At 40.9% G+C, this 26,850-nt stretch overlaps 1 protein-coding gene across 5 annotated transcripts in view; it reads left to right on the top strand.

Annotated features, from left to right (window-relative positions):
* Window positions 1-26,850, top strand: part of corin (corin, serine peptidase) — a 212,727-nt gene that overhangs the window by 160,991 nt on the left and 24,886 nt on the right. For all 5 annotated transcript variants that reach the window (XM_048544649.2, XM_048544631.2, XM_048544678.2 and 2 more), the window contains 6 exons: window positions 6,711-6,824; window positions 8,113-8,223; window positions 11,630-11,759; window positions 16,746-16,868; window positions 19,984-20,033; window positions 24,576-24,750. In XM_048544649.2, the coding sequence (XP_048400606.1) occupies window positions 6,711-6,824; window positions 8,113-8,223; window positions 11,630-11,759; window positions 16,746-16,868; window positions 19,984-20,033; window positions 24,576-24,750 (703 nt within the window). The remainder of the gene's footprint in view (window positions 1-6,710; window positions 6,825-8,112; window positions 8,224-11,629; window positions 11,760-16,745; window positions 16,869-19,983; window positions 20,034-24,575; window positions 24,751-26,850) is intronic.

The raw sequence follows: 26,850 nt of genomic DNA, 5'->3' as shown, positions 1-26,850 counted from the left end.
TAACAGCAGAATGGCAGAAACCTTGCAGGTAATAGTGGCCCTCCACTGGTTTGATATTGAACACCTGTGTGAAATTTCATAGTCAGCCTTTTATAAATGTATCCCGGAAATGGCTGATATTTTATTTGCTAAAGTGCACAATTTGGGCACTTCCCTTGGATGAAGAGAATCACGTAGCCAGAAAGTCAGGCAGGCTTCTTTGCTGACGTAGCAGGAATCCCATAGATACAAAGTGCAATCAATTGTATCCATATTACTGGCAGAGCATGCTAGCAGCAACCAGCTGTGTTTGTCAATAGAAAAGATTCCACCTCATTATTGTCCAGATCACCTGACTGCACTGGACAAATATTGTGGATCTCTGCATAGCCAGGAGGTTGTTATATGTGGATGGGTTGATGGGTGACAAGGAGTATCCTTCAAGACATAGCTGATGATACCTGTCAGAATTTCCAAACTGACAATGCAGCACAAGGCTGCTGAAAGGTTTTAATTGAGCAAGCAATATGATTGCTCAAAATGACGTTCCAATGTCTGGACTGGTCTGCTATTGCTTTGTAACATAAACCAGAGAGAGTTTCCCATATCATGGTCATGTGCTGCATCCACAACCTCACTTGATGAAGGGGAAATGTCTTGGGTGAGGAAAAGATTCAGGAGCAAGAGGTCTACTTGGATGAGGAACACATGGATCCAGAGGTGGGCCAAGAGGTTGCTCAAAGACAGGAAGACGCCAAGCCAGTAGTTTGATGAGGCAGACAGGCTCATGTGAACCCTAAAGCAAACTAATTTCAGGACAGTTGAGCTAAGTTTGCTTTCATGTTACGCTTTATTGGAGGTGGTGTGAAATGTTGGATGGGATAAACATAGTGAGGGAGGAAATAATAAGGTATTTACTGTCCTTGAAGATGGATAAATCTCTGGACCCAGCTAAAATGTATCACAAGTCACCAAGGGAATAAAGAGTTGAGGCCCTAACTATCATTTTCTATTATCTTTAATGACAGCCATGGTATCAAAGAACTGAAGGGCTGCTAATGTTGCACTATTGATTTAAAAAAAATTAGAAAGGAACAAAAGAAGCAATTCTCGCCCAATCAATTTAATCTCGGTAATGAAAAAATTATTGGAGAAAATTTTTGAGGGGTGGTATAAATCATCATTTTGTGAATCATGGTTTAATGAAGGGCAGTCAGAACATATTTTTAAAGGGAAGATATAAATTGGCATATACCGATGATTTCGACTTAAATGTGAATGATTAAGAAATTCTGAGATGACCTGAAAATTTACTTATTAATAGTGCGGAAGGAAGCTGCATACTGTAGGAAGATATCAGTGGGCTGGTCAGAGGCTCACCAAATTGTCAAACAAATTCAAATCTGAGATAATATGTTTGGAGGCAAACAAGGTATGGGTAGGTTATTGGGAGGATTGTCAAAAAAATGAATCTCTGCCATGTGACTAGAAAAGTTGATGAGGGTCGAGCTGTGGATGTGGTGTATATGGACTTCAGTAAGGCATTTGATAAGGTTCCCCATGGTAGGCTCATTCAGAAGGTCAGGAGGAATGGGATACAGGGGAACTTAGCTGCTTGGATACAGAATTGGCTGGCCAACAGAAGACAGCGAGTGGTAGTAGAAGGAAAATATTCTGCCTGGAAGTCAGTGGTGAGTGGAGTTCCACAGGGCTCTGTCCTTGGGCCTCTACTGTTTGTAATTTTTATTAATGACTTGGACGAGGGAATTGAAGGATGGGTCAGCAAGTTTGCAGACGACACAAAGGTCGGAGGTGTCGTTGACAGTGTAGAGGGCTGTTGTAGGCTGCAGCGGGACATTGACAGGATGCAGAGATGGGCTGAGAGGTGGCAGATGGAGTTCAACCTGGATAAATGCGAGGTGATGCATTTTGGAAGGTCGAATTTGAAAGCTGAGTACATGATTAAGGATAGGATTCTTGGCAGCGTGGAGGAACAGAGGGATCTTGGTGTGCAGATACATAGATCCCTTAAAATGGCCACCCAAGTGGACAGGGTTGTTAAGAAAGCATATGGTGTTTTGGCTTTCATTAACAGGGGGATTGAGTTTAAGAGTCGTGAGATCTTGTTGCAGCTCTATAAAACTTTGGTTAGACCGCACTTGGAATACTGCGTCCAGTTCTGGGCGCCCTATTATAGGAAAGATGTGGATGCTTTGGAGAGGGTTCAGAGGAGGTTTACCAGGATGCTGCCTGGACTGGAGGGCTTATCTTATGAAGAGAGGTTGACTGAGCTCGGTCTCTTTTCATTGGAGAAAAGGAGGAGGAGAGGGGACCTAATTGAGGTATACAAGATAATGAGAGGCATAGATAGAGTTGATAGCCAGAGACTATTTCCCAGGGCAGAAATGGCTAGCACGAGGGGTCATAGTTTTAAGCTGGTTGGTGGAAAGTATAGAGGGGATGTCAGAGGCAGGTTCTTTACGCAGAGAGTTGTGAGAGCATGGAATGCGTTGCCAGCAGCAGTTATGGAAGCAAGGTCATTGGGGTCATTTAAGAGACTGCTGGACATGTATATGGTCACAGAAATTTGAGGGTGCATACATGAGGATCAATGGTCGGCACAACATTGTGGGCTGAAGGGCCTGTTCTGTGCTGTACTGTTCTATGTTCTATGTTCTATGTTCTATCCTCGGCCTTGGGGAAGTGATGGATTGGCAGAATGCCTATTTCTCCATTGGTGCTGCTGTTTGGTAGAGCATCCAAAATGCAATTGACTGGTAACTTTAGGCTGGCAGGACATCCACACCTTGGTCCCTAATCCTGGGGCAGGCTGGCTATTCAGTTAAGTGGCACTTAGTCTGATGGACTCTCCAGTGAAGTGATAATGTCCGGCTTTTGCTGGAACCCTAGCTCTGTAGGTAGCAGGTGAGACCCTTGCTGTCTCCATTAATACGCCACCCCTAGTGTGTAAAATGGAAAAATGCTGGAGCCACGTTTTCTCCTCTGAAATTGGACTTTCAGGACGTTGTTGGGGCAGAGTGTAGGGACCTTTTAGTTTGCATCTGGCTGTGCTGATACTGACCTGATACTGATGCTGGATTCAAGAGGTAAGAAGAGCTCTATTCCACTGCCCTTGTTAAACACTTTTAGAACCTGTACTCCATTTGACCTTTAGGAAAACTTTGAAAAGTTTGTTGTAAATGGAAATTTTTCTTTGAAGCAGACTTTAAATAGTTAATCTGCGTTGGACTGGTGTCATTAAAACTGTTAACTTGTCAGGTTGCTGGTGATAATGTGAGCGTTACAACAATCAACAAACAAGTAGCTCCTAGTAACAATCAGTACATGAGGTTGTCTGCTTTCTACTGCAGACAGATTATTGTGAATGTGACGCATTAAGCAGTCCGTTTTAGAAACTAGTTGAATCATTTGACCCCATGGTTTTTTGCCATATCTTTCTCCACAATCCAACATTTCAAGCAAAAAAATTATCATTCTGATTTTTTAAAAAGTTAATGTATGACCAATAGGAGAATGGGAAAGACCTCCTTGTCCATTCAGCCTCTTCCACGTAGGTCTTTGGTCAGTCAAGGGATCTAGGCCTAACTGAATGGGCCAGCATTAACCGTCTGTCCTTAAATGCCATGGAGAAAGTGGTGATGAGCTGAATTCTTGAGCTGCTGCAGGCCCCCATGCTGTGTAGAGAAAACCACAATGCTGTTTGAGAAGGAGTTCCAGGATTTTGACCCAGCATCTGTGAACAAACAGCATTACACTTCCAAGTCAGTATGGTGTGTGACATGAAGGGGACCGTGCAAGTTGTGGTGTTCGTATGTAGCTGCTGCTTGTCCTTTCGATGGGAAAAGTTGTAGATTGAAAGGTGCTGTTGAAGGAGCTTTGGTGACATCTTGCAGTGCGTCTTGTAGATGGTGCACATTGCTGTGCTGTGCATCAGTGATGAAGCAAGTGAATGAAGGTAAGGGATGTGAGTCAATCAAGTGGACTACTTTGTCCTGGGTAATGTTGATCTTGAGTGTCGATAGAGCTGAACATGCCCAAGCAAGTGGGGAATATCCTATCTGACTTGTTCCTTGTGGATTGTGGATAAGCACTGAGGAAACAGGAGGTGAGTTATTTGCTGCAGAATTCCTGGTTTCTGACCAGCACTTACAGCCACACTAATTATAGCTGGTCCAGCTAGTTTTTGGTCCACGGTAACCCCTTTGCATGTTGATGGTAGGAGATTCAGCAATGATAATGCCACTGAAAGTCAAGCAGTAACGGTTAGGTTCTTTCTGACTGGAGATGGTCAGTCACTGGCCCTGATGTGGTGCTAATTTTACTTGTATTTATCAGCACAAGGGAGTTGACCAGGGCTTGCTCCGTATGGGTATGGACTGCTTCAGTGTCTGAGCTGTTGCAAATGATGCCAAACATTGTGAAAACAATAGGAAAGATTCCCTATGTCTGACCTTTTGATGGAGGGAAAAGTTGATGATGAAGCAGTTGAAGATTGTTGTGCCTGGAACATGATATTTAGAAACTCCAGCAGTAATGTTCTGAAGCTGGGTTGACTGAGCTCTGACCACAACTACCTTCCTTAGTGTCAGATACGACCAGTATAGAGCTAACCCCTCACTCCCATTGACTCCAGTTTTGCTGGGGCTCCTTGATACCAGACTCTGTCAAATGCTGTCTTGATATCAAGGGTCATCATTCACTCCTGGAGAGCATCTCTTTTGACCATGCTTTGACCAAGGCTGTAATGAGGTCAGGGACTGAGTAGCCCTGGTAAATTACTCACTGAGCATTTGTGACCGGGCTGTTCTTTTGTAAATGCTGATTGAAGGCATATTGATGACTCCTTCTTCTCACTTTGCTGATGACTGAGAGTAGGCTGATATTTGTTTGTGTTGGATCAATCCTGCATTTTTATGCATGAGATATGCCTATGCAAATTTCCACATTGTCCAATACATTCTAGTTTTGTACCTGTACTGGAAAAGCTTGATGGGTATGTGACTAGTTCTTTTGGCACAGATTTTCATAATTATTGCTGGACCTATTGCCCGAGACCGTAGCTTTTTGCAGTGTCCAGTGTCTTCAGACGTTTTTTGATACATTTTTTGCATTGTATGATGCTATGAACCTCAGGAAGGTTCAGAGATCCCAACAGTGGGGTCATTTCTGAAGAAAGATCCTGATCCGAAACGTCAGCTTCCCTGCTGCTCTGATGCTGCCTGGCCTGCTGTGTTCCTCCAGCTCCACACTGTGTTATCTCTGACTCCAGCATTGGCAGTTCTTACTATCTCTTAGACAGGCTAATCTTGCATTTGCTGGACTTTAGAAGATTCTGAGGCAAATTGATTTAAAAATATAAGACACTGAGGGGGCTTGTCAAGGCTCGAAAAGAATTGGATGTTTCATCTTGTGGGAGAATCTAGAATTGGGGGTGACTGATTTAAAAATATGTAAGACCGAGGAGGAGATTTTTTTTCTCTCTAAGGACTGAGAGTCTTTGACATCTCCTTTTCAAAATGTGGTGGTTTAAAAGGTTGCACTAACTTGATGTGAAATGATTCTTTGTAAATAGTGATTTTTCAAAAACATTGTTCATCTTCTACCATTTCTTCTAGTTTAGTTTCCCATCGATTCTTGGAACCATGTTTCTCACAGCTACAAATTTAATTTTCTTTAGATTTAACACCGAAAGTGCAAGATTTTTCAGAGTAAAATCTGAATCCCAATACTGTTTAATGAAGTAAACCACTTTATACATGAGGTGGATTAAAAGAGTAAAGAGTTTTCCACTTCCATAATACTGGTCAATTTACTGGTTCTTACCAAAGCCACTGCATCATCAACACTGCATTAAAATACAATTAAATTATCAAGTGTGATTATATGATGACATGAATTTAGTAAAATCTTTTAAACCTACCTGTCAAAAGGCTTCCCCTGACATGGGATTTTTTTCTCTCTCTAAAGACTGTGAGCCTTTGACTTCTCTTTTTCTAAAGGTTCTGCTAACTCCCTTTGTCATGTGAAATGATTTTTTGCAAATAGTGATTTTTCAAAAACATTGCTTATCTACTACCATTTCTTCTGCAACTGTCATGAATCACATCCAAAATAAGGGCAAAAAATGCCTCTTTAGATTAGGCAACATCCATAAATAGGGAAACGGAATGAAAGATCCTTGGCCTGTAAAGTTAACTTTGTTTCTGCCACCACAAAAGTTGCCTGACTTGGTGATCACTTCCAGTATTCTGTTTTTATTCCTTAGACTTAACATTGAGTCCAGTAAAGTATAACATGGATTGTAATAGGAATTGGGTTCATTGTGTTGTTTGCCCACCTTGACTTCAAGAAGGACTGCAGAAATCTTTATGTTGAGACTTTTGATTATTGCTGGACTGGGATAAACATGGACCAGTATCTCTGCTATGGCTATCAGAGACCAGTCAGCAACTGTTGGAAATTGGTATCTAGTAGGCGTGATGATTTCAAACTACTTCAGCCCAGGGCATTCATTTTTACACCTGAATACTTTGGTCTTGGAAAACGAATTTTAAGTCACACTTCTGAGATAAGAACAATAGGACAATTCAGTAAACATTCGTTGTAAACGATAAGTACTTTATTTGTTACTTCTGTTTATCAAATTTCCACAAAAACTGATTATCAATCCAACTCTTTAGTCCACTTGACTTCTTCTGATTTGTTCTCAGGTTGTAGTGAGAGAGGCCTGTGGGAATGCACCATTGACAAGACCTGTATCGAGCACACAATGATCTGTGATGGCTTCCAGGACTGTGCTGACGAAGCAGATGAAAAGGATTGCTGTAAATCACCATTGGAATTTTCAATTTCTTTTGTTACCAAATTGAATGTTTTGCTTAGAGCATGTCCTTTTTAATGCATCTAGCAATGTGCTTTTGCAATCATCTTTCTGTTCCAAATTTATTCAGCTAAGCATACAGATTTTGTAAATATTAATACAGCTCTGCAACTACTCAGTACACTGAGTGTAATCAGCACCCTACATTGTGGTAACGTGCTTTCCCCATAACAAGGCCAACACCTACGAGACACAGTGTTTAGAAAGCACTAGGAATTTGAGATTATGTGTGTAACACAAAATCAAAAGTTTCTATTATTCTAACATAGAGGCTATTCTTCTGGTGATTGTGAATTACTAGGCTGTTCCAACTGTGCGACCAAAGCACTATGAGAGACAAACCGAACTGTGACTGAGGTCTCTCTCAGGAGTGAATGGGCTTCCAAAATTCACGAGTTAACATGTTAAGTCTGCTTACTGCATTTGCATTATTAGAATTTCTTTCATAAATTGTTAGTATTGAAGTTTTTACTGAATTGCATACCCTAATGTGGTTTATTTAATAATTATATTTTATTTTCCATTTTCACAAGTCAAATATTTCATTCAAATGCAAGAATATGATTTTGAAAATATTTTTTCAGAACTTCAGTTTAATTTTCTTCATAGAGAATGCAATATAGCATCTGGAATTGTAGGAGGTGAATAATTACAGCCATATACTTTCAAAGGAGAAGCTACCCTTCAGTAACTTATTGGAGTACAAGATGGGATTGGTCTCTCATGGGAAATGGTCAAGACATTTTACAGCAGGGTGTAATGACATGTGTTTAGGGAATATGCTCATCCTCTTTGTCAAGTGCGTATCTTAGAATACAGAGATAACAAGGCAGAGAACATGATGAACACAACAGGCCAAGCAGCATCATAGGAGCAGGAAAGCCGACGTTTCGGGCTTAGACCCTCATGTTCATCCAGCTCTACACCTTGTTATCTGTGTCTTAGAAAATTTGTTTTGAATTAAAAGTTTAAAAATATTGGAAAACTCAAAGAGAACCAAGTTAATTCAACCAAACTCAAGATATTCTTCATTTCAAACATGAAATTGTTTATTTTCTTTGAGTTACATTTAAGGAATATTTGCATGGAGCAATAGCCTTGGATGGATTTGTCTGTGAGTTAGGTTTACTTTCTTCTAAAATTTGAGCTATTCTACTCTGTCATGAAAGAGGACAGAATATTTTGTGGCTTAGTTTGAAGGTAGTTCTGATTCCTTCTGCTTTTTTTTCTAGCATCTTGTAAAGACAATGAGGTAGTCTGTGTTAACCATGCCTGTGTTCCCCGTCATGTTTGGTGTGATGGGCAGAGAGATTGCCCTGATGGCTCAGATGAATGGAACTGTGGTGAGTATTACATAACCTTTGGTTGATTAGGACACTATTCCCTCACCTCATGGGCTAGACTCCCAAGTTCATTTTGCTTAATTTTGGACTGTTGGCTCTGCTATCAGTGAGTTATGCTATTTTTTGATTATTAATGCTGCTGTTTGTTAACCTGGTATAGCATTACTGCTGAAGCTGTAATTGTGAAGAAGGTTTTCAAAGATTGCAAAGGGATCTTGATCAAATGGGTCAATGGGCTGAAAAATGGCAAATGGGTTCCATCTGGATAAATGCGAGGTATTGCATTTGAGAACAACAGACAAGGTAGGGCTTATACAGTTAATAATAGGGTATTGGGTAGCATTAGAGAACAGAGGGACCTAGGGATGCAGATACATAACTTTTGAAGTTTCGTCAAAAAGTTTCAGCGGTTAAAAAGGCATTTGACACACTTGCCTTCATTTCTCAGTCCTTTGAGTATAGGAGTTGAGAATGTTATGTTGAGTTTGTACAGGTGAGACTTCTTCTGGAATACTGTACCCAGTTCAGGTTTCCCAGTTATAGGAAGGATAATATCAAGCTGGAGAGGTTCAGAAGAGATTTACCAGGATGTTGCCAGGTATGGAAGGCTTAAGACTGGATAGGCTGGGACATTTTCTTTTACTGGAGTTTGAGAGGTGACTTGATACAAGTTTATAAGATAATGAGAGGTATAGATAGAGTTGATGGTAATTGTGTCTTCTCTAAGGTGGGAAATTTCAAGACGAGCAACACTTTTTTAAGGTGAGAGGAAAGAGATTTAAAAATGACATAAGAGGCAAAGTTTTTACACAGAGGGTGGTTCATGTGTGGAATGAACTTCCCGATGAAGTGATCGATGTGGGTATAATTACAACATTTAAAAAACATTTGGATGGATACACGAATAGGAAAGGCCTCAAGGGAAATGGGTTCGGAGAAGGCAGGCAGAACTAGTTTAATTTGAGATTATATTCAGCACAGACTGGTTGGACCAAATGGTTTGTTTCCACTCTGTGACTCTGTGACTATGAGCTACTGAGTTTTCACAAACCTTGCTTCATCAGTAGGACAGTAAACTAATCCCTACAGTGTGGAAGCAGGCTATTCAGCCCATTGAGTCAATACTGACCCTCCAAAGAGCACCCCACTTTAGCCCTATCCCTGTAATCCTGCATTTTCCATGGCCAGTCCACCTAACCTGTAGATCTTTGGACTGTGGCAGGAAAGTGCAACACCTGGAGGTCAGAACTGCTGATGCTGGAGTCAGAGATAACACAGTGTGGAGCTGGAGGCACACAGCAGGCCAGGCAGCAACAGAGGAGCAGGAAAGCTGACGTTTCTGGTCAGGACCCTTCTTCAGAAATAGGGGAGGGGCGTGGAAGCTCGGAAATAAATAGAGAGAGAAGGAGTGGGGCTGGGGAAGGTAGTTGGGATGGTGATAGGTGAGTGCAGGTAGGCAGTGGTGGGGATTGGCCATTGAGGTGGGAGAGAAGATGGACAGGTCAAAGACACGGGAATGAGAGGGAGAGTTGGTCATGGGATGAGGCCGGGGGTGAGGAGTTTTTGAAGCTAGTAAAGTCCACATTGAGACCATACATCAGTGTGGTCTACTGCATCTGCTGTTCCTGATGTGGCCTCCCCTACATTGGTGAGACCAAGTGGAGGCTTGGAGACCGCTTTGTAGAGCACCTGCACTCTGTTTGCAACAAACAACAACACCTTCCAGTTGCAAACCACTTCAACTGCCCCTCCAACTCCCTGGACAACGTGTCCATCCTGGGCTGCCTCCAGTGTCACAACGACACCACCCTCAAACGGGAGGAGCAGCACCTCATATTCCGCCTAGGGAGCCCACAGTCTGATGGTCTCCATATGAACTTTACTAGTTTCGAAATCTCTCCACCCCAGTCTCATCTTATGACCAACCTTCTCTGTCATCCCCATGTCCTTGACCTGACACAACCTGTCCATCTTCTCTCTCACCTATCTGCTCCTCCCACCTCACTGACCAATCCCCACCACTGCCTACCTGCACTCACCTATCACCATCCCACCTACCTTCCCCAGCCCCATCCCTTCTCTCTATTTATTTCAGAGCTCCATTCCCCTCCTCCATTTCTGAAGAAGGGTCCTGGCCAGAAACATCAGCTTTCCTGCTCCTGTGACGCTGCCTGGCCTGCTGTGTTCATCGAGCTCCATATTATATTATCACTGGACAAGTTGGGTCACAGAATGTGTAATTGGGTCATTTTTATTTAGTATTTTAGTCATTCACCAAAAAATGGGCACTCAAGGCTACAGATTTTCTTTGACGATTAAATTGAAGTTTATTACACAAAGGAAAAGAGAGAAACCGATCCATTGAAATTTAGAACATGGCTTGAAAGATCTTAAAACAATTTAGCAACTCTCTAGTTCCAGCAAATATAGCTTTAGCCACACTGACCTCAGCACAAATTGTAGTGGGGCCCACTGAGACTCTAAAGTGTTTCTTAATTGGAGGTTTGATAGCTTCAATTGGCTCAGGATCATGTGGGTCACTGCAAGATTACAGTGGGTGACTGCCAATCCAGCCCCAGAGTAATGTAAAATACCACACATGGCATAATTATGGTTATAATTTAATAAAAATTCATTGCAGTGAACAAACGTATAGAAAAGTACAATAAACTAGTGACACCGGTATTATTCTCAGATTGGAAAATCTTAAGAGGAGATTAAATTATTTTGAACAATGTTATGAAGGGTAAGAGTATTTAAGGAGAAGCTGTTACTACTAGCAGATAGTAACCATGGGCTGCAGATTTCAAATAATTGACACATAAATCACGGAGAGATGAGATTTGATTTTTACAGAGCATGTTATTATGATTTGGAATACCATTGAAGGTTATTCAATCATAATTTTCATAAAGAAACTGGATAAAGAGTTAATGGGGAAAACAATTCAGTGTTGTTGGGATGGATGAGGAGCAGGACGATTTAGATAGTGTTTTAGAAAGGACCAAACATGCATTAAAACCAAAGCATGGTGATGTGGTGGTGTTGTGATAATGTCTTTGTACCAGAACCCACAGACTGATGTTTCAGGGATGAGAGTTCAAATGCTACATGGCAGATGGTGAAATTTGATTTTAATAAAAATCAAGAATAAACCATGGTGACTATGTGGTCAACTCATATAGTTAACATTAGGGAAGGAAATCTGCAGTCCTTACCTGGTCTGAACTACATATGACTGCAGACACATAATGTGCTGGACTCTTTACTGTCCTCTGGGCAATTCAGGATGGCCAATAAATGCTGTTCTAGCCAGCGATGCCTGTATCCCATGAAAAAAAAATATGGCCTCCTTCTGTCCTTTATGATTCAATGATAACAGATTATTATTCCTGTTTGTTTACAGTGTCACTGTCGGACAGTGCAGCTTCCTTGTCGCAGCTAGTTGTCCACAGGTCAACTTCTGATTATCACGTATGTGCTGATGATTGGCAAGAAGAGCTCAGCCAGCTGGCGTGCAAGCAGATTGGTTTAGGGTAAGGTCAGTAGCATGTAGTGCAGTAGATTCTTGGCTAAGGGGCACTTTCAACACTCAACTGCATTTGCAATACATCTGCAGTGTGTTAGCCGGCTTAGCCACAACTTGTTGATTGACATTGTAAGTGCTCCTTCAGGTTTTTTTTTGAACTCACTAAAAGTTGACTCACTCACTGGTAGAAAAATGGCCACTTTGGCAAAGTGTCGAAAGGTTGGGTTGTACAGTCATACTGCAACTCAGCTTAATGTTCTTCACTAGACCAAATCCAGAAGGAGCTAAAAATGATAATTGTAATAAAAACATAAGCAAGAACCTCCTTGAAGAAGTTTGGATAAAGTGCCTACTGATCCCTGGCAGCGTGTGCTAGGACTTCAGTTTGACTTTCAAACATCATTTGTCACAACATGACCCTGTCAAGGGTGTTATCTAGTTGTAAGTAGATTACCTTGCAATTTATGATGGATTTTCAAACAATAAAAACAATCTGAAGTACTAATGGCAGGCACCCAAGTTTTATTGACGTCCTGTAAATGTTTTAACACTGTTAGATAGTGAGGGCCATGCTGCTTTGAAGAATGTTTCTAGAATCTGAGCTGAATATGTAAATGCAGGATGTTGCCTCCACAGTCTGTTATGTCTGGTTGTATGGGTGTCCAAATTCCTCTACTCCCCTGAATCTATGTGTTCCACTGTGTTTTTTGGGAGTTGAAGTTTACTGGGGAATGGTTGTACAACTCAGTTTGCCGTATCTTGTCTAAGTGACCATTGTTATTATGTAAGTATCAGATTTGCAATGCTAAAACAAATGATGTTATTTTCTTATTTCTGCCCAAAGATAATTTTAAACATTAAGAATAGTACCCTTTGAGATTGCAAGTAACCCTTATCCTGACCTTTATACCTTTCAGTAAGGTTTGAATTAAGCTTTGTTTTTAATAATGTATGCTGAATATTGTGGATTGGTTTCAAAATTAAGTCCATGCATTTTTAACATTCAGTTATCCCCAACACTTTATCAGTGAACAAACTGTTGAAAGCTGACCTGACTATTAAAAAAAATCGAGTTTAATCTTAGGATGTAGGCTTATAGTTAAGGCCAGTCTTCAATGACCTGAGATAGTGGTAGGTGAGCTGCCTTCTTCATTTGAGGGGATGGTAATGTATTTCCAAGTTAGTTGTCAGTTTATTAGTGTCAAGCATGATGTAGCTAACATTATGCCGAAAAGGGTTAGGTTGCATGAAAAGTTATGGATAAAGTTAAAGGGATTTGGGGTGGGGTTGTGGGGCCTACAGTTCAGGAAAGGGTTTAAAGCAATAGGACAGAGAGTATAGAAAGGGTCAGAACTCTAACTTCAGACACAGCAGATAAGGGGATGAATATGAGAATGGAGGGGGTCACCTCAGGACGAGGGTGCTGTACTTAAATGCGTACAGTGTATGAAACAAGGTAAATAAGCTTGTAGCTCAGATTGAAATAGGTGGGTATGATGTTATGGGCAACACAGAAGTGTGGCTTCAAGGAACTCAGGACCAGGACCTAAATATCCAAAGATGCACATCCTATTGAAAGGGCAGACTGGGCAGAGTTGCCCTGTAAGTAAGAAATTAAATTAAGTCAATAAGCAAGAAGTGATAAAAGAGTTGGAAGGCATAGAATCTGGGTAGAATTAGATTAGATTCCCTACAGTGTGGAAACAGGTCCTTTGGCCCAACAAGTCCACACTGCCCCTTGAAACATCCCACCCAGACCCAGACCCATCCCCCTACAACCCACACACCCCTGAACACTATGGGCAATTTAGCATGGCCAATCCACCTAGCCTGCACATCTTTGAACTGTGGGAGGAAACCGGAGCACCCAGAGGAAACTCACGCAGACACGGGGAGAATGTGCAAACTCCGCACAGACAGTTGCCCAAGGCTGGAATCAAACCTTGGTGTGAGGCTGCAGTGCTAACCACTGAGCCATCATAATTGAGGAACTACAAATGAAAAAAGACCCCAGTTAGAGTCATCTATAGGCCTCCTGGCTATAGTCAGGATATAGGGCTGAAAATAAATCGGGAGATAGAAAAGATGTTTAAGGCACTGTTCCAGTTATCCTGGGGGACTTTTAATATGCAGGTGGACTGGGAAAATCAAGTTGGTAGCAATCCCAAGAAATCTGCACGATGCCAAGTGATATTTTCTTTGGAGCACCTTGTGGAATAGGCAATTCTGGCTTTGATAATGTGTAATGAAACAGGCTTGATTAGGAAGTTTGAGGTGAAGGAAGCCCTAAGGGGCAGTGATAATAATATGGTACAATTCACTCTGCAGGTTGAGAATGAGAATCTGGGCTCAGCTGTAATGGTATTACAATTGAGAAAAGATATCTACAAAGACATGAGGAGGACCTGTCTAGTGTTGATTAGAAAGGACGAAAACAGAAATTCTGAGGAAGGGTCACCTCGCCCGAAACAATAACTCTGACTTTTCTTCACAGTTGCTGAGCTTTTCCAGAAACTTCTGCTTTTGTTCCTGATTTAGAGCATCCACAGTTCTTGCAGTTTTTTTTTTGGAAGGTGATCATAGCGGGGAAGATGGTAGAGCAGCAATGGCAGGAGTTTCTGGGGATAATTTAGGAGTGACAGCAGAAATTCATTCCAAGGATGAAGAAACATACAACGGGGAGGACAAAGCAACCTCGTCTAACATAGAAAGTTCAGAGAGACCATAAAAGCAAAAGAACAAACGTATAATTTGGTAAAGACAAGTTGGAAGTCAGAGGATTGGGAGTCCTTTATAAACCAACAGAGGATAACTAGAAAAAACAAATAGGAGGAGAAGATGAAATATGAGGTTAAAGCTTGCTAGTAATATGAAAGAAGGTTGCAAGTGTTTTTTAGATATCTAAAGGGTAAGAGAGACGCGAGAGTAGACAAAGACTGCTGAAAATGAGGCTGGAAAAGTACTAATGAGGAACAAATGATGGAGGAACTGAATCGGTACTTTGCGTCAGTCTTTAAATGGAAGACACCAGCAGCATACCTGAACTTCAAGAGAGTCGGGGGAAGGGATGTGTGTAGTGACCATCACTAAGGAAAAGGTGCTGGGCAAGCTAAAAGGTCTGGAGGTGGATAAATCATCTGAATTTGATGGCCTAAACCCAAGAGTTCTGAAGGAAATAGCCGAGGAGATTGTGGAGGCATTGATGGTGATCTTTCAGGAATCACTGCAGTCGGGGAGTGTCCTGGATGACTGGAAAATGTTAAGAAGGGAGAGAGGCAGAAGGTAAGCCTGACCTCAGTCATTGGTAAGATTTTAGAGTCCATTATTAAGCACGAGATTACGGAGTATTTGGAATTGTATGGTAAAACATAATTGAGTCAGTGTAACTTCATTAAGGGGAGGTCATGCCTGACAGATCTGTTAGAATTCTTTGAAGAGAAAATGAGTGAATTAGCTAAAGGAGAGCCAGTGGACATGATCAATTTGGATTTGCAGAAGGCCTTTGACAAGATGCCCAAATAGGAGGCAACTAAATAAGATAAGTTACTGGCATAGAAAGCGGATTGGCTGACTGACAGAAGACAGAGAGCGGGATAAAGGTGTCATTTTAGGGAATGGCAATCGATAACTAGTGATATTCCACAGGGGTCAGTGTTGGGACCATAACTATTCACTTTATGCATTAATGCTCTGGGTGAAGGGACTGAGGGCATTGTTGCTAAGTTTGCAGATGACACAATAATAGGTGAAGGGGCAGGCAGAGCTGAGGACTCAGAGAGGCTGCAGAGGGACTTGGGCAGGCTGGGAGTGTGGACAAAGAAGTGACAGATGGAATACAATGTGGTAAGGGTCTCATTCCTTGCCCCTTGACAAATCTAAGCTTCCAGTATTGAAAAGTTAGCACCTCAACCAAAACCAAATTGAAAGTGTCTTCTCACGCAATCCAAAGCAGGACTAAGCATCTCAGAAAGAAACTAGGATGGAGATACTTGTTATAGACCTTTTTTTAAATGATAAGGATCCAATGTCTGAAGTATAACAAAAGACAAAAATGTTATTTTAAATAACTCCTCTATTATTCGAAATGTCTTTGATAATTCTTAGAAATTATCTCTTTTGGTGTAGCACAAGCACTCACTATTCATTTAAACACAGGAAAAGACAAATAAAGGGAAAAATAGGGAGATTCTGATCATTTATAAACTTAAACCATTCTTTTCTCTCCAAGCTCTTAGCCTTTCTTTCCATTTGAATGTTTCTCATAAAAAACTTCACTGTGAACACACAAACTATGACTTTTTCAATAAATGGGTCACTGTACAGGAGTTTAAAGCAATCATTTTTAGATATTATGTGCCTCAAAACTTCCCTATTGGTGGAAATTTATTGATTCCACATTCTCACTGATAGCCAAGTACCTAATGGCAAGGGTTTGAACCCTGTTTTGATTGATTAGTGCGTGAAATTGCTTAAGATAATTGGGGAGAAAGTGCCTTTCTGAGAAAAGATGAAAAACAGGTCAAGGCTCCAGAACTCTATGAAGGTTATTAGTAGAAGAGACAGTGGTGGAGTGGTAATGTCAATGAACTGGCAATCCAGGGAGCTAGGTTAATGCTTTGGGAACAAAATTCAAGTTAGAACTATACAGCTAGTTCAAGGGTAAATAGGGGTGAGCAACCAGCCCATTAGTCATCCCATGGAAAGAATACATTTTAAAATTCACATTGGCCATTTAATAACTTATTTGCTTTATCAAAGTAGTCGTTGCTGACCTGCGAATATTACTATAGTTTTTAAAAAAGACAAATGGAAAGATTTTGACTAACAACTGCATTTACTCCTTGTGTAAAAAGTGCTTTACAGTTTGTTTTTGCATGTTTCTTGTAGCTTTAGGGAAAGAAAGCCAGATCAAATGATCAAAAACCAAAATAGAAATGTTTTCAGTTTGTCCTTTATCCCTTGTTTTAACAACTCTCGTATGTTTGGTTCACAGAGGCCCTTCAGTCACTCAAATATTGTCAGAATACAACCAAACACAACGTAGAAAGTGGTTACGCCTGAGTTCTAACTGGCAAACTAAGAATGTTTCCACTCTACAGGCCTTATTACTAAAGGGGTAAGCACCATGTTATGAACAAGTTAGGAGAGTTGAACTAACCCCTCTCTTTTTCCCATCTCTGGGTTGGTTAGAATAGAGATTGAATGTTGAAAATAATGAACTATTTCCAATTTGGTACATACTCCATTATGTGTGGCTCAGCGTGTTTACTAGCAAAGATTTAGTTTTATTCCTTAAACTCTCACACGTAGAGATACAGAAAATTATACAAAAATGAAATTAAGTCCTGACCTCAGCAACACACGTGCAAAAAAGCTGACAAAAATACAAGGGTAACACAACGATAACAGTTAAAGTTCATGTAAAAGTGATCAGATTTTCCTTTGATGACTGGTTAAATAGATGGCTGGTGACTTTCCTGTGGATGGTAGAGCTGAGCTGAAATTTTTGCTTTTAAGTGGGATATAGCTTTTGACAGACATTTGAAAGATGAGGAGGCATAGAGCAGCTGCTTGTGTCAGTCTCTTTTGTCCGTGTATCAATCTCTTATGACATTTCAAGGTGGTTCTGGTGAAAGAGCTGTGAATTCTTGATTATTCTGCTACCATTAGCTGGATTTGGCACTTAACAGCCAAGATAGCTGCTGTCACGTCTTTCCAAATGAAAGTCATAGTCCCAACTAAAGTATGATAGAAATCCAACAGACAGTTGTGTATTGCTCCCCCACTCCACTCCAAAATGGATCAAAACTTTTTGTTGCTGAACAAAAAGATTTACATTCTCTCACAATAGTTAGTGGAGATTCACTCGTGCTGTGTCTGGCAAGCCCATCGATAAAATGAAACCTGTGTCCTCATTAGTCTCAAAGCAATCCTTGAAATTAGCAACTGTGAGAGTCTGTAAAGTCCTCTAGCTATGTCCCTCTATCCTCTACTTTGGAAACTTCCAGAAACTTGAAAAGTTCAAGGCTGTCAAACAATCTGCAGCAATCTTTGAAGTCTACAGCATCTATTTTTCAAAATGTTTAATATGTGAAACCAGTCAATGAAATTATAGATTAGCATTTGACATAAAAAATCTTTGAAACAGTCAGTACATATGTGATGGGATTTGAATGCCAGACCCAAGTAATATAAAACTCTTCAGCAGCGCTAATGGAAGCGTGCTGTTGTACCCTGATTTCCTTGGAGGTGTAACCAGGCATCTTGAAATCCAATTGTTGTGGAGGCAGATTTCTATCTGAACTCAAAGGCTGCTGTCTCATTTATTTATCCCATTCATTATTTGTAAATTTTCCCTGGGTTTCTATACATCAAAACTAAGTGTAATTGCCTTATAAACCTTCTTGAGAATGTTACATGCCTATTAGCTACTCTTCAGATGAATAAGGATTAATTTTAAGGAAAATTAATTTCTATTACGTGTAGTAAAACATCCATAACAGAATATTGCATGACAGTTTGCAAACATAGTATTTGCCTGTGGTTACCTTACTACAAATATTGCCCTTCTTGTCAACTTTGATTGTGCACCCAGTTTCAGTAAGTTACAGGAATAGATTTAATGGACAGCTTTTGGCACTTGCTTTTTTCATCATCCACGAATGTTTCCTCTATAGATGGCCCTTGTCAGTGAGATGATTAGGAGGATTTAATGTCACATCTGATGAAGGGGGTTTAATCACACTCACTAGATTTAGGTATCCCTTTAGATTTCAGTAACAGAATTCAGAACAAGAGACACTTAGAACAGAGACTGATCTTACACCGTCTGACACAGAGGTGTAATGAAAATTTTCCTCACTGATCCAAGCAGACAAATGCTCAATACAGTATCCTTGCATGTTTATCTGGAACTTTTGAAATGGTGCTAATCCATTTGTAGTAAACAGGTTGGCGTATGTATTAAAATAAATGACAGGAAAGTGACAGATAAGAGTATTAAGCTCTTTTTAGCTAATTGTGTCAACTCTTTCCGTGTATGATGTGTTATTTATTTGAGTATTTTCACATAGCAAAGTGAGTGTCTCAGGTTTCATCCTGCTGCATGTTATGGTGCCCCCTATTGATCATATCAGATCATTGACAGTGGACAAGATACAATTTATGATCTGAAGAGTCAATAACACAGGATAGAAATAGCAGCAGTTTGACTACAGATTTGAATTTTTTGTCTAATACCGATTTAGAAACATAGATAATAGGAACAGTAGTAGATCATTTGGTCCTTCAAACTGCTGTACCATTCAATATGAATGTGGCTGATCTTCCAACTCAGTATCTTGTTTCCACTTTCACCCCTTACCCTTTGATCCCAAATAACAATTTAATCCTAAGAATTATGTCCATATACACAGGTTAACCACTCTCTGTGAGAAGAAATTTCTCTTCATCTCAAAGGATAGGGGGTAGATCACTTAGATTGTGACCACTGGGTGCTAGACTCCCTGGTCATTGCAAACATCCTTCCAGTATTTGTCCTGTCTAATCGTGCTTCTATGAGATCTCTCCTCATTTTTCTAAAGTCCAGAGAATATTGCCCTAATGGATCCAGTTTCTTTTCATACCTCAGTTCTACCAACCAGGAATCAGTCTGGGAAACCTTCGTCGCACTCTCTCCATGGCCATACTTAATCTACACTACAGCATGCATCTTAACTACAGAAATGCCCGTATTGCTACACAATTAATTGTTTATTCAAAAATTACACATCTCTGTAGTCCTTTTTATTACCTCAGAATGTCTTTAAGTATTCTTGCCAGAAGTATTCTTGAAGAAACAATCATTGTTGTAATGTGAGAAACATGGCAGTTAAATTGCACAATTCAAAGTTCTCTAATATGACAGTGTAACAAAGATCAGATAATGCTTGAAGATGTTCTTCAAAGAAGTACCATGGGATCTGTAACCTCCAATCATGACAGCAGGCAGAGGCACATCTGAAATGTGGCACATCAACCAACGCAGGGCCCCTTTAGCTCAACACTGATGTGTCAGCTTGGATTTTTTGCTTAGTTTCTGGAGTGAGACTCTGGAGTGAGCCCATACCTTTGTAGCTCATACAAGCCTTAAGGGATGCAGAAACTCAGAACATACATAGAAAAGAGTGTTATGTATTGCTGAAATACACCTTGTACCAATAAACATTTTCTTGTTTCCCATCCTAACATAGGCAGGTGTGTCGAAGTAAAAGCAAAGTATCACTGCTCTGCACCAGTGAAAGTAAGTAAAAGGCTTTTTTTATGTTACATTGTTTATCCAGCTGTTGCATAAAATTGTGGGCATGTTTTTCCCTCCCTCCAGTTGGTGGGTAAAGTGGTGAAAAGAGGAAATAATGGGCCAATTTGTAGAAACTCACCTCTTGCTTATCACTTCAGCAATTAATTTCTGGACGAGAAGGTCAGTGGGGATTTTCACGACTCTCCTGTAATGGTCAATTAATGGCTGGTTATGGGTTTCAAGTTGCCAACGGCAGTCTGGGAGACAGATAAACGTATGAATCAGAAGCACACGTATACCCCCTCAAGCTCAGTATAACTGAAGAATAACCTCTCTACTTTTACATTCAACTCCCCTCCTAATAAACAATAACATTCTATTAGCTGTCCTAACTGCCTGCTGTACCTGCACAGTAACATTTTTGCGATTTATGCACTTGGCTTCTCAGATCTTTCTATACCTCAAAGCTTTGGAATCTCTCACCATTTAAATAATGTGCTTTATTTTAATTCTTCCTACCAAAATGGATAGTTTGCAAGATCTTTGTCCATACAATTAACCTGTCTGTATCACTTTGTAGCCTTCTGATGTCTTCTTCACAACTCACTTCCCTACCGACTTTGTTACATCAGCAAATTTAGACTTTACTACATCTTGCCATGCTGAAAGTGGTGCAGTTATGCATACTCAGTGTTTTCTGTTAGCTAGTTAATGTCCTATCTGTGCCAATTCCTGCAACATTCTTTGAAGTGGCGTTTTATTAAATGGCTTCTGGAAATCTAGCTAAAGTACGTGCCACTGGTTCCCTTTCATACACAGTACATAATTCCTTCTTCAAAGCATTCCAATAAGTTAGTTAAACATGATTTCCTTTTCACCAAACCATATTGACATTGCCTGATTACCTTGGATTTTTCAAAACGTTTTGCTATAACATCTTTTAATATTATTTTCCACCATCTTCCCTTTGACAGGTGTTAAGGGCAACTGGCCTACAGTTTCTTGCTTCTTTGCCTCTGTCCCTTTCTAAATAAAGGAGTTACATTTTGCTGATTTTCTTTCTAATGCTAACTTCCCCAGTTCTAGGGAAGTTTGGGACATTAAAACCGATGAATCATGGTCTCACTAGCTACTAGGATGACATCATCAGAACTTAGGGACTTGTCCACCCATAGCTCCAACTGCTTTGAAGAAGGAATTATGTGTACTGTGTATGAAAGGCAACCAGTGGCAATTTACTTATTATTATTTCCACGATGATTGTAATTATCTTGAATTGCTCGCTTTCATTTCCTAATGTCACATGTATCATCTATGTTGACTGTGGCTATGCTGGGGCTGAGGAGGTAAAGTGGGAAGATGAAGAGTGAGATGCATATGCTGGACGGGATTGTCACGGAGGACAACCAAGAAGGGAATATGCTCATTTTGGGGTTAGTCAAGGGTAGAAAGCTGAGCCTGAGACTTACTGCGTGAAGTGCAATAGTTGTTTCCTTCATTATAATACAAATAATATGTACAAAGGAGCTGAAAATGGCAGCCGGCTCATTTGCAGTGGGTGAGCCAAATGCTTCATTTTGTGAGAGAGGTACTTCACTTTCAAGTGATATGAGGCCCTTCAGAAGGAAACGGCATTGCACAGACACAGTACAAATGAAAGACACCTATGAGCACTATAAACTATATGACCCTTGGGCATTATCCTACTGTGTGGCATACAAATCCTGCCCTAAGCATTGTTGACCACATCCTGCAGCATCACAACCATTCACACTCATGGCTGTGATGAGCAGGCAATGTATTGTGGCCAAAAAGGTTCACATCATGGGCCAGAGTAGCAATCACCATCCAACTTACAACGTGCAGGAGCTGCTCACGTCACAACTTGGACCATCCAACATCGTGTATCTCAACGGATGACTGGAGTCCGTAACTTCAATCCTCAATTATCTCACTGAGCTGATGATTATAACAGAATTATAATACACAATCAGCCTCTACTGAATAATCAATCCATATTAGTGTTTATTCTCCATATGAGCAGTAGCTGCAAACCCTTGCACTGGCCCAATTCCCATCATTTTCCCTTCTGCCTTCTGATCCAATCTTAAAATGTTAAGATGGGAAAGCTTTCAGTTGCTGATGAGAGACTGGTAGAGAAAATTCAGCTTCTGCTCTGGGCTCTACCCACTGCTCTGCATTTGCCTTGATTTAGTTTGCCCAGAGACTATTAAGCGGGTGTCCAGCTCTTGACGCTGAAGCAGATACAAGAATGTTTAAATACTGAAATTTGGAGCCTTTGCCAATTATAAGACTAAATTAGAGTTTATCTTGCCCTCCACTCCCTGTCATTTCTCTTTTGTAAAATCTGAAATTAAATCCTGCACTTGACAATTACATCACACATTTCTGTTTATCCTCTAATAACACAGGGCTGTCTTCACTTGGATCTCACTTCCCATTTGTCAATTCTTGTTTTATGGACTATATTTGCAAAATACTTATTACTTGTCAGCAATCTCTCCTCAGGTCCCGTCTTTGATCTCCTGGCCTTTCTTTACATAATTTCTTACATTCTTATATTCTCTTATTCATAACTTTATTTTGCATCTTACGATGTTCTTCTCTTCAAATTTAATTTTGGAAACTCCTTTTTTTAAACTGGTATATATTTATTTCTCAACTCAGTAACCCAAAATTATTGACCAGGTAATGAGCGTGAAACTACTGCTTAATACTTCATAAGAAGATTAATACTAAAGGAGCCTTGAAACTGTCAGACTGGCCAAGAAGAAAGTTGAAAAGATTCCAATTTAGTGGTAGTTGGATTTAAAATTCACCTGATGTTGTCTTTGCCAGCTGTAATTTGATGAATCTGCCTTGCTGCTTTGAAGTTTTATGAATGTCTGGTAAATAAGTTTTAGTGCACCTAGACTAATAATCAATGTTATCTACAACTGATGCAAGTGAGATTTGAATTATTTCTATAAAAGATGGTAAGGCTGTGATTTCTCTTCCCAGGTTGGGTGTACAGAGGTGATAGAAATCCCAGACCTGTGAACACAATCCTTAGATGTGGCTGGTGATGATAGATTGGGACTTGGGCCAGACAACCCAAGAAGATCCTAAGAGGTTTTCCGTTCCAAAGGAGGAACAGCCTACCTCAGGGCTCCAGCACTGTGCTCCAAGCTTAAAAATAAAGATTAAAACATTTCTTTTGTTCTTTTCCCATCACCTCCACACTGTCCCTACGACCCACCCTCACCCTGTACCCATTTGTACATTCTACAGTACATCAATCAATACACCAGTGCCACCTCTGCCCATTTATGTCCCCTCATGGCCTTTATAGCTCCATGCCCATCTACCAATTCCCTCCCAACCCTTTATAGCCAGTCTTCTATTTACATGCCTGGCTATATATATCCCATAGTCCCTCATACCCCAAGCCAACCTATATCTTTAATCACCCACAGTCTTTTATAGTCCCTCTGTCAACTGATGGCAACTCACAGTGCCCTAACCAATATTTTCTCTTCCTTCTCTATACCAACTCACCTCATGTCCACTTTGGGCAAACCCTGGGAAACATGCTGACAGTGTCTATTGATGATGTCGCAATTGGGGATAAATGAAAACTCAAATTTTTTAAAGTCATTGAAATTCCTTAAACTAATCCCTTATGAAAACAAACATTTCCCATAATTACTTAAGTGGTCAATCTGATATATTAACAAACATCTCCAATTAATTAACAGTTGAAATTGTCCATAAAAATGCTCAATGATAAGTACAACATTGTGAAATTAATTGTCTGGAAATCACTTATGCAACACAATTTCTATATATGACCAGGCATATACCCAACACTTTTTTTTAATAATTCATTTATTCTTGGACAATTCATTAGGACTGGCAAAGATTTCAATGAATTTATGCCCTCTTTACAATTAAAAATACATTTTTACCACTCCAAATTAATCATTTATATATTCTAAATAGTTGCAGATCTAACACTGATCCCTGTGGAACCCCACTGGTCATGTATTGCCAATGTGAAACTTGCCACTTGCTGTTTCCTATCCATGTGCCAATTGTCAATCCCTGCCACTGTACTACCTCCAATGCTGTGGTCTCTTATCTTATGAAATAACCTTCTCTGAGGTACCTTGTAGAAAGTCTTCAAATACATCACATCTACTGGTTCCTCTCTATCCACTCTCGTGGATACTTCCTCAAAAAACTCGAATAAATTAGTCAGACATGATTTCACTTTCATGAAGTTTCTGACTTGATTAGATTATGATTTTCCAGATGTTCTCCTCTTACTTCCTTAATAATTAATTCCAATATGCAAGGTTGCACAAGTGCAGTGCATGACATGGGGGCTGGAGCATGCTTTTACTTGGGGAAAGTTGGAACAGGACAGAGTGAGAGAGAAAGAAAATGGCTGAAGATTACAAAAGAAAGGAGAATTCTTGGTCAGGGTGAGTTATAGGTTATGAAAAAAATTAATCCATCGATAAATTAATTTACCATTTCTAGGCTGCGGTCAGCGACCGGCAACTCGACTAAATAAACGAATTCTTGGAGGCAGAACTAGTCGCCCAGGCCGTTGGCCCTGGCAGTGCTCATTGCAGAGTGAACCAAGTGGGCACATTTGTGGCTGTGTACTGATCGGACACAAATGGGTATTGACGGTAGCACATTGCTTTGAAGGGTAAGTCGCACAGTATTGAACCTAAAACTGAAAGCTCAGTCAATAAATGAGAGAAAGATTAAAATATGAAATCCTATATAAATATTGGGTGCTTCATATGCTACAAATTGTTCCCAATACTTTCATCAGCTTCTTCCTTGCTCCTGAAATTATAGTCCCATTGACCCTTTGTCAAAAAAGACTAGGCACATTAATGAAGTGGAGATAATAAGGTGTAGAGCTGGATGAACACAGCAGGCTAAGCAACATCAGAGGAGCAGGAAAGATAATGTTTCAGGTCTAGACCCTTCTTCAGAAATGGGGAAGGAAAAGGGGCTTCTGAAATAAATAGGGAAAGAAGGGGAGGTGGATAAAAATGGATAAAGGACAAGATAGGTGGAGAGGAGACAGACAGGTAAAGACGCGGGTTGGAGCCAGTAGAGGTGAGTGTAGGTGGGGAGTTAAGGGGGGGGCGAGTAGGTCAGTCCAGGGAGGACAGAAAGGTCATGGGGGTGGCATGACGCTGGCAGGTAGGAGATGGGGGTGGGGCTTTAAGTGAGAGGAGGGGATAGGTAGGAGGAAGGGCAGGCTAGGGAGGCGGGGACGAGCTAGACTGGTTTTAGGAAGTGGGTCGGTGGAGGGGAGATTTTGAAGCTTGTGAAGTCCACATTGATACCATTGGGCTGCAGGGTTCCCAAGGGAAATATGAGATGCTGTTCCTGCAACCTTTGGGTGGCATCATTGTGGCACTGCAGGAGGCCCAGGATGGACATTTAATCTGAGGCGTTGGAGAGGGAGTTGAAACGGTTCGCGACTGGGAGGTGCAGTTTTTTGTTGTGAACCAAACGTAGGTGTTCCACAAAGCGGTCCCCAAGCTTCCGCTTGGTTTCCCCGATGTAGAGCAGGCCACATTGGGAACAGCAGATACAGTATACGACATTAGCTATACTGTATCTGCTGTTCCCATGTGGCCTCCTCTACATCAGGGAAGCCAAGCGAAGTCTTGGGGACCACTTTGTGGAACACCTACGCTTGGTTCGCAACAAGCAACTGCACCTCCCAGTCGTGAACCATTTCAACTCCCCCTCTCACTCCTCAGACGACATGTCCATCCTGTGCCTCCTGCAGTGCCACAACGATGCCACCCAAAGGTTGCAGGAACAGCACCTCATCTTTTGCTTGGGAACCCTGCAGCTTAATGGTATCAATGTGGACTTCAGAAGATTCAAAATCTCTCCTCCACAGACCCACTTCCTAAAACCAGCCAGGCTTGTCCCTGCCTCCCTAACCTGTCCTTCCTCCCCCTATCCCCTCCTCCCATCTCAAGCCCTACCCCCATCCCACCTCCTTGACCTGTCCATCCTCCCTAGACTGACCTATCCCCTCCTAATTCCACACCTACACTCACCTTTACTGGCTGCACCCCTGCCTCTTTGACCTGTCTGTCTCCTCTCCACCTGCCTTCTCCTTTATCCATCTTGTATCTGCCTCTCCCTCTCTCCCTATTCATTTCAGAATCCCTTTCCCCTCCCCCATTTCCGAAGAAAGGTCTAGACCCAAAACATCAGCTTTCCTGCTCCTCTGATGCTGCTTGGCCTGCTGTGTTCATCCAGCTCGACACCTTGATATCTTAGAACCTCCAACAACTGCAGTTCCTACTATCTCTTAATGAAGTGGACTTGGAATTGTCAGTAATCAGACTCCTGTTCATTGTGTGATGAAGTAAAATTAGGATCGCTTCTTATGTGGATTACCAAACTGGTGATTTCCTGCATCTATTAATTCCCCAGTGATCCTCAGGTTCTGCAAATGTCTAATAGCTTTGAGGCTATCACACCCTGTACAGACTAAAGCAGCAGTAGAGTGGGTGAATAGATGACAGTGGGAGCTAAACAAGTGAGGTGAGTTAATAGGAATGTAACAGTAGTTAGGGACAATTCTGTCACGATGGACATTGCTTGCTGCAAACAAGAGAGTCAACAAGGTTGCGGTGTCCAATTGGTCAGATGTTGAGATTTCTGTGCTGGAGTGGAATATACTATGGGTGAGATCTTGTTGTCATGGTGCACGAGTTGCAATGACATAGTTGAATAGAGAAGGAGATTCTACTCAAGAAATATG

Source organism: Stegostoma tigrinum, chromosome 1 (assembly GCF_030684315.1).
Source record: "Stegostoma tigrinum isolate sSteTig4 chromosome 1, sSteTig4.hap1, whole genome shotgun sequence".
Lineage (NCBI taxonomy): Eukaryota > Metazoa > Chordata > Chondrichthyes > Orectolobiformes > Stegostomatidae > Stegostoma > Stegostoma tigrinum.
Note: the sequence above shows the minus strand (reverse complement) of the source record. Positions and strands in the feature narration are given on the sequence as shown.